At 42.4% G+C, this 8,373-nt stretch overlaps 1 protein-coding gene across 4 annotated transcripts in view; it reads left to right on the forward strand.

The window, feature by feature from the left end:
- ZNF521 (zinc finger protein 521) overlaps positions 1-8,126 on the forward strand; it is a 274,293-nt gene extending 266,167 nt beyond the window's left edge. For all 4 annotated transcript variants that reach the window (XM_045781967.2, XM_045781964.2, XM_045781966.2 and 1 more), the window contains one exon: positions 7,315-8,126. In XM_045781967.2, coding sequence (XP_045637923.1) covers positions 7,315-7,344 — 30 coding nt within the window. In that variant the 3' untranslated portion in view covers positions 7,345-8,126. The remainder of the gene's footprint in view (positions 1-7,314) is intronic.
- The last annotated feature ends 247 nt before the right edge of the window (positions 8,127-8,373 follow it).

Consider the following 8,373-nt stretch of genomic DNA (forward strand, 5'->3'; position numbering starts at 1 on the left):
ATATGTGTCCCTTTGGCTATCCTTTTTGTTTGTTTGCTTTTAAATTTGGCAGAGGAAATAACTCTTGGACTGAAGATAAGCATACCCGAGCATGGCACAGCAAGCACAGTGTGTTTTCACAACACTGTAAAGCCGTGGTCCTCAACTGGGGGTGATTTTTTTTTTTCCCACTAGGGAATACGTGGCAATGTCTGGAGACATTGATGGTTGCCACAACTGGCCTGTTTTTGATAGAGGCCAGAGATGCTACTGAATATCCTACAGGGCAGGAGACACGCCCCCTCCCCCCCCCCCCGCCCCGCAAAGAATTGTCCAGCCCAATATGTCAATAGTGTCAGGGTTGGCTGTTGAAAGGCAAGTCCCACTGGGCTTCTAGAACGTGTTTAATTTCTAGGCTTCTTGCTAAAATGAAGCAACAGAGTGACACATGGTGTATAATGACTAGGAAATGGTTCACTGGGTGGTCTTTTGCGTTATTTTGGAGGGGATAGAACTTAATGCTGCCAATATACGGTCAAGACTTCGGAACATAAACTCATGAACATGCCAATGTCCACGTGCTTCAAGGTTATCTCAGACCATTCTTTGCTAGGCTTATTTAGCGTGAGTGTCCCAAGAACAACAACAATAATAGAAATGTCTTTCAGTGAAATTTATTAGCATGTGAAAACATTTCCTATGGGACATGTGATGGAAACTTCATTGCCAGAACCATTGAAAATTAGCCTGGAGTATTAACTTTATAAAACAGCTATGTTCCAGCAAGGGGACAAACGAAATAACCTAATGGTCCTTTCCTATCGTTAATATCTTGGATTTTCCTGGTCATTTCTGATGACACTGTTTCACCGTTTCCTTTAATATAATTTGGTGTCATCCGAAAATGCTTTAAGATGTCAGGCCAAGCCCATGTAAAGTGTTAAATGTCAAAAGAAAATGCATCAGTGTCTCTGTAAGTTCATGGCGATAGTATTACCATATGAAAAAATAAAAGGGACATTCCGTCAGGGCAAACATGATCATAAATGCAACATTCATGGCATTAAAGGGAGAGGCAAAGGCGTATCGTGGCAGTTTCTGCAATGCCATTGCTATGTCAAAACAAAAGAGTAGAACCCCATTTTAGTAAATTCTACCAAAGTAAAAATTATGAATCAACTTCCCTGGCTATGAAAATGGCCATGAGTATGTTTTTTAGATCCCCAAAGCACTTTGGGAAATATCATATCTCTGTCTTTTAAAGAATATTCGTTAAAATAGAGCATGTCTTACAAAAATGCACCTGCCCATACACATGTTCCCGCTGGTTACCAGATAAAGTCTATGAAAACACAATCACCCCCAATTTCTCCCACCAGGAAGTGTATGGCTTGTGGACAGGGGAAACTTTGGGTGGCAAGATGGGGTCCGATTGGTACTTGCGGATGATATGGGTCTTCGGTGTAAGTTCTAGAACGTTACTAATGGTGCTTCTAGAGCTGTAGCAATTCGCTTTTAATTAATTTAAAACTCAGAGTACTTTTGTAGTTGCGTGGACTTGGAAAATGTTCGTTTATTACATTCTCATCCCGTTAACCTTATTAAGGGTTGAAGGGCCGTCCCTTGCCGTAGTCTTTCTCTAGAGTGTGGGGGAAGTAACCCAGTATCCTGTCATCATTAGCAGTATACACTTTTAAAACTATTTCACTAGGAAAAGAAGTTGGGGGTGAAAAAGCGAGAGGGTGGAAATGTACAAATCTTGATTAGAAAGTATAATTTAATAGAACATGTATTGAACCAAATGTATTGATTAATGTGGAGGATATAGTACTTGTATTGATTCAAACCAGAGATTTAGTACTAAAAGCTCTGAGCCAAAAAGCTGTTGCAGATTGCTACAAAAGTCAGTTTAATGCTGTCCTTGAGAATGCCTTCACAAAGAAATTCTTCTAATGTTTGAGGACTAGGTGGAATGCGGTATATGTCAGTTTGATCCCGGAGGGTTTTATTTTGTACTCTAATAGCTGTTACGAGCCTACATTATATCCAAGGAGTAATTTTCCTTAGGGGTGCCCGGCTCGCTTTGTGTCAATATTCTAGCATTTTAAGTCACGTACAGTATATGCTTCTGGGAACAGGGAAGGAGCCAGCTAGACTCATAATGGTCTGCATTCATTAATAAAGGCAGAAGCTTCTGTCCCTCCATTGCCCACTACAGGGATGCCTCTTTGGCCTTCAGGGACCCGTACAGACACATTTAAAGAAAGCTTTATTTTGAGTGGGCAGGAGATGAAATGTAGGACTTGCAGGCATTTCCTAAGTCAGCTGTATGCCCGAGCACAGGGGTGACCTTAATGGGTCAAAGAAGAATGCAGGTCAAAAGACTTATTATCCAGCCTGTTGGAAACCAATTGCTTTTGTTTAAAAAAAAATAAAATAAAAAATAAAAAAGCGATCAGGGCTTCAAGGTGGACGGTAATGCGGAATTCTGTGTGCAGCCTGGGTCTGCCTGACTGTGAGCGTACTGGAATATGCCTCTGGAAAAATCCGAGCATACAGATTATCCATAGTGTTTACAGATAAAGGTCCAACCCTCGTGATAAAAGGAAGGGTAATATAATTAGTTAATCAGTGATGATTGATTACGGATGTTTGCGTTCTTCAACTAAAGAAAAAACAACAGGCTGCCATGGCGCTGTCACCATCTGTTGAAAGAAACAGCCACATTTAATCTTTATATTTCTTTTATTTCTTCCCGCCTTGCATTGTTACGGAGCCGCGATTGCCTACTATTTCATCTGGTTGGAAAACATCTCATTTAAATTGAATGCAACTGCAGTTTAAATTCGGGATTCTAATGGTGTGGTGAATTAGTGGAAAGCTTGTTATATTTTTTTTCATTCCTTTTTAAAATAGCATGCTGGCTCTTTTTCTTAGTTTTAAAAGCTTGTCAGAATTTGTTCGAGACAAAGGGCTATAAATAGACAAGTCATGGTAAAAATGATTAACATCTTTGAATCAACAGATCTCACAAAACTTCCATTCAAACGCAGTTTTTATTTTTATTACCAGTGCTACTTCACATTTTGCCAATGCCAACAGAGAGTTACAAAGCACAGACGAGACGTGGTCCCTGCCAAAATATTGGACAAGCGAGGGCAATCTGTGGGCACAACTTTTGGGGGCGGGGACTGCATTTTTCCTCCCTGGGAAGGTAGATTCCTCCTGGCTTTCCTCCAAAGGTTCACTTCATCATTGTTACTGGTGCAAATATTCCAATTCGCATCAAGATCGCAGGAAAATGGGGTAACTTGGCCAAGGTGAGCAGTTTCAGGAGATCATGGGGTTTCATTTTTATTCAAAAATATTTTGCTTGGATTGCATTTTAAATAGGATTAAACCGTTTGACCAGTAAATGTGGTCAGCTCTCAGAAAGGAGGAGGCTGAATTAATCATTTGTTAGAGTGCCAAGCCCAAAATGAGAATTCCAGTCTTGTAAAATGAAAGGCATCTCGTATTTTAAAAGAAATGCATGGTGCTAGAAGGGAATTTTGAAGGTCCTTGTCTGTTTTTTAGCTTTCTAAGTTTAATTTCACATTTATAGGGAAAAAAAGAACACACTCTTCCCAAATGGGGCCCTTTACAGTAAGGAGAGTGGTTTTTTTTTGAAACCTGGCTATTAAGGTGCCCTACCTAGATGGATCTTCTTTTAAGCTTTAAGGTGTGCTGTGGATTTTTTTTTTTTAACATTAAGCCCCCCTCGTGTAAAACAACTGTTCATAACTGGGATTAATGGTTTGCAATTTTCAGTTACTTAGACATGGGGTCTCCAAGAGATGGCTTTTTGCAGAGTAGAATATGGCTCTCTGTGGGATTTCAGAAGTTTTCTTCTCTTCCCACTTCCTTTTCTGTCGTCACCCCCTCACACGCCCCCGTCGACTCGCGCTGTTGTTCTCCTCGATTATGTAAAACACGTTCCCTTCCCTGGAACAGATCTTTCTCCTCATAAGCTGTCATTGCATTCAAGTACTTTGGGGACTGTGAATTGCCGTGTAAAAGTGGTGAGATGACCCAGTGCTTTGTTCTAGCGTCGTGGTTTCCTCTGGATGGAAAGAGCCCGAAACTCTCCAGCGGAGAAGGCTGCTTGCTGACGGCCTGGCAGCCCTTTCTCCTCGCTGGGCATCGGCGTCTGTCCTGCGGTGACTCAGGACCTGCTCCGTGTCATGGAAAGAGCCCGAGCCAGAGGGAACCTTGCTCGTGGGCCTACCCTTTCTGTGTGCTTAGTGCTTCTCTTCTCTACTGCTCATCTTTCCCACTTTTTTCTCCCTTTCTAAAGAAATCATGCCTATGAGTTAAAAAAAAAAAAAAAAAAAAGCACAGAGGGCTCCCATGAAGTCACTTCTTGTTTCTCTTATCAGAGGACCCTCAGTGAAGTCTGGAGACTTCCTCTCCATCTGTTCTCTCCAGCCCCTGAAAGCCAACCCAGCCTGGGCAGGTGACACCCATTCCTTCCTTCAGAAAATGAAATTGGGCCATTTCTCTTTTTAGGGACTCAGAATAAAGCATGGGGGAGGGGAACAGACACAGCCCAGGGATCCCCAAAGGTGGTGAGGGAAGGCCTTTGAGGGACTGGGTTGCTTTTGTTTTCAAGGCAAATATGCCCATTACCCAAGACCACCTAGCAGGATGTCTCCTTCCCATCTTGACAGTCACTACCGGTGTTGGGCACCGGGCTGGGCTGGGGTGAGCTGGTCTTACGGAGCCCTCATTTGAGCTGGAGAAAAAATAAAGGGGGGGATGGGGGGATGTCAATAATTGATCTCCGTGGGATGCAGGCATCTCTACACCAAGAGAACTTCCTGCCTTTACCACGTTTCATGCCAGATTTCCCATTTAGACATTATTTATATTAGGGCTCTTTATTTTTGTGTAAGCTTGAATTTCACACGCCATAATCTTGTCCTTCTCTCAAATGATTTATCTTCTTCTCTCTTAATATGCAAAGCATAACTCCTTTATAGTAGCAACTTCGGTCCGTTGCAATAAGTGATTCATACGTAGTTGTTCATTTCGCTGTATCTCTGAAGAGGCTTGTATGGCTTTGGTTTAGGATGAAAGCATCTGAGACACAACCGTTGCCAACTATTACAGCCAATTTGTGTTAGCTTCTTGTTTTGCAGGATCTCAATAGAGGCACACACAAAAACACTGCAGAGATTGCAATATATCTTCCTTTATTAACCTCTAGAATCCTATCGGAATGTCTACTGTAAGCACTTACACATTTAAAACTAATGTTGTTAAATTGTTTTTTTTTTTTTTAGCTTTGATTATGGTTTTTAAAAAAAACCTCCCACCACCCATCAGTGTCCTGTCATTTAGGTAATTTTTGTCACCAATGAAAAACCTGATCAGACTTGACTCTTGGAGACAACAAAAGGTGTAAGAACGCTCAGACACCATATTTTGACCCAGTGAACTTTTGTACTGTTTATAAACTCTCTGATCATCATCGTGCTTATTTTTAAGGAAGGAGGAAAGTTTTTTAGTCTCATCAGTATTTTGATTACCCTTTCTACCTGTTGGTGAAAACTGATTTTCAGAAGTATTTAGAAATCGATACAAAGAAAAAGAGGATTGGCATAAAAATTGTTCCTGTGTGGAGTATTCGGCTAGTGCTACTAAGAAGAAAAAAGACCCAGCTTATCTTTCACTGAATTAATAAAAATAGGTTTGTTTTCAATAAGAGAGAGCGACATAACGTTCCTCATCATTATTTGTTGCCAGGCTTCAAAAATGTGAGTGTTATGCGAGTGTTAAATCCAGTGTGTTCTCATGTTTCCAGCCTCAACTCAGAAGTCACGTGTGACCTCCGCTGCAAAGCCTTCTCTAAAGGCGAGACGGGGCTAGATGTGGTAGTCATGGCATTCCTGTGTTCATTTCTGATCTCTTCCGGCCACACTGCTTTGCCATTTTGTGCCCACGTGCCTTTCTTCTTTAGATTGTGTGCCCTTGGAAGGTGTCAATGCGGGGGCCATCCCGTGCCTCTCAGTAGCCCTCTAGCCAGTCGGTCATTCATTTGGCCGGGTCTTTACAGCGACTGTTGCTGAGGACCACGCCAGGGGGTGATACAGGTGTTCAACAGATGTTTGTGAAGGAATGAATAAATGAATGAACACCAGAATTTCTGACATAAGGAGAGAGCCAGGCCTGCAAATAACCAGAAGGCAAGACCTAAGATGTGTACTCTGAGCAGTATAAGTCAGGAGGAAATCAGAGGGGGGAGAAATCAGTTTTAGATGGGGTGAGCATGGAAGTGGTTGCATTCTGAGCTAGACCTCAAGGTTCTGAGCAGAAGGGGTGGGGCAGAAGGGATGTGTAAGCTGATAGGTGGGAGATCCTGGCTCAGGGCAAATGCAGAAGAGGGAAGGGGAAAATCAGGCCGTCTGCAGACTTATGTTCCGAGAGAATGCCCTGGGCCATTCCCCATTGTAAGCTGCAGGTCCAGGTATACAGTTGGCCTCTCACAGTTGAGAAGAAGGGTGTCCACTCAGAAAGGGACCGTGCTATGTGGATGGAAAGGAGATAACTCACGTACCGCAAAGGCTGCTTCAACTGGGGTTGGGGGTGGTTGTGGCTGCCGTGATGTGTTCCTGAGTCTTGGAGGACAACCCCGAGCCCACCCCCAGGAGAGGAGCTGGAGAAGCTTCTTGCCCCTTTTGTGGGTTATTGGCCAGGCAGCCCTTGCCTGTAAAAGCCATATTCAGGGACAGATAGAGCTTCTGCGGTCAAGATGTTCCCATCTAAGAGTGGTGAGACCAAAAGCTTTTGTAATGGAGACAACACATAGATAAATAAAACTGTTAAAATTGTGCTACCCTGGTCTTTGAAAACCAGTTCTTGGGGCACCTGGGTGGCTCAGTCATTAAGCGTCTGCCTTCGGCTCAGGGCGTGATCCCGGCGTTCCGGGATCGAGCCCCACATTGGGCTGCCTGCTCTGCTGGAGCCTGCTTCTTCCTCTCCCTCTCCCCCTGCTTGTGTTCCCTCTCTCTGTCAAATAAATAAAATTAAAAAAAAAAAAGAAAAGAAAAGACAACCAGGTCTTCCTTTGATAAGAAGAGATGGTGGAAGGTGGGAGGGGATTCTGGGAAGGCTAGGCAGAGGCAGAGAGAAAAGGAAAGGTACAGGCCAGTCATCTCACCTCTCCGGGGTGGGGGGGGGGGGTGCAGAAACACAGTTCATGTCTTTATCAGTCAACCAGCATGTATAGATCCTTGGTCTGATGACAATAAGATCACTTAAGTGTTTTTTTCTCCTCTTTCTTTTTTATTGCAGAACCATACGATGACCCAACACAGCAGTTAGTGCAAATACGGTCTCTCAAGGAGAATGACTTTTGTGGCACAAAAAGGGAACATGTTTTACTCTTTGCACGAAACTTTCATTGTTAATGTATAATATTCAGAAACATTGTATTGTACCATAAAACTTGTATTATCAAAACTGTTGGATGTTCATGTGTTTGAACTTTTGAGCACCGGATAGACTCCTTGTGTATAAAGTATTGCACATGTATTATGTCGTCTGATACTAAAATGGTCTTATAAAGACAAGTGGACTTGGGCCCTATTCAGGCAAGATAAAAAAAAAAAAATGTGAGCAAAATGGCTTAAGAGAAAGTATTTTCGAGGAAGACAGATTAAAACAGCCGTTACGAGTGAGACAATGTTTGGACTTCCTCTTATTTACACTTAAGCCTAGAATTTCTCTTTTGGTATATCAACGGTTAAATCCAAGACTATTTTTTATTGCTGAAGATTCTCGCAGACCATGAAGAGATGTTCTCCCAGAACAGAACCCCACAGCTGGATAAGGCCCGTATATATATTTGTAAGCCTTGCAATGTGACAGGTAGACTCACTATATATGCAATAGTTGTTATGTAGACTGTCAAAGATTTTTTTTTTTCCTGGATACATTTGAAGCTTTGAGTGTTCAAGGTTTTCCTTAATGATTTCACACAGCCAAATTCTTGAATCAGTTGAACTAACCTGTATGTTACTGTTATTAATGTTTACTCTGCAGTCTGAACCTGGAGATTACTGGAATTGTTTTCCAAGAGGAAATAAATTCAGTTTACCATTAGGTATGAGTGTATTTGTGTGTTTTCTTTTTCTAGTTACTCTACCATTTAAAAAAAAAAAAAATCGAATGGCCTGCACCCTTGGAAGGGAAATCTGCTCTTAAGCATATCGCAGGCATAACCTCCATCATATTTAACCTTTTCACGCTGGGCCAAATGCAGCCGGGAGGATATTCCTCATGCTGCATGGGGAAAGAATCAGGCCCAATATACTTCTCGTCTCCCAGATACTACCGGGTCACATTGTACTG

This window comes from Ursus americanus, chromosome 19 (assembly GCF_024610735.1).
Source record: "Ursus americanus isolate L20-20 chromosome 19, mUrsAme1.1.p, whole genome shotgun sequence".
NCBI classification, from domain to species: domain Eukaryota; kingdom Metazoa; phylum Chordata; class Mammalia; order Carnivora; family Ursidae; genus Ursus; species Ursus americanus.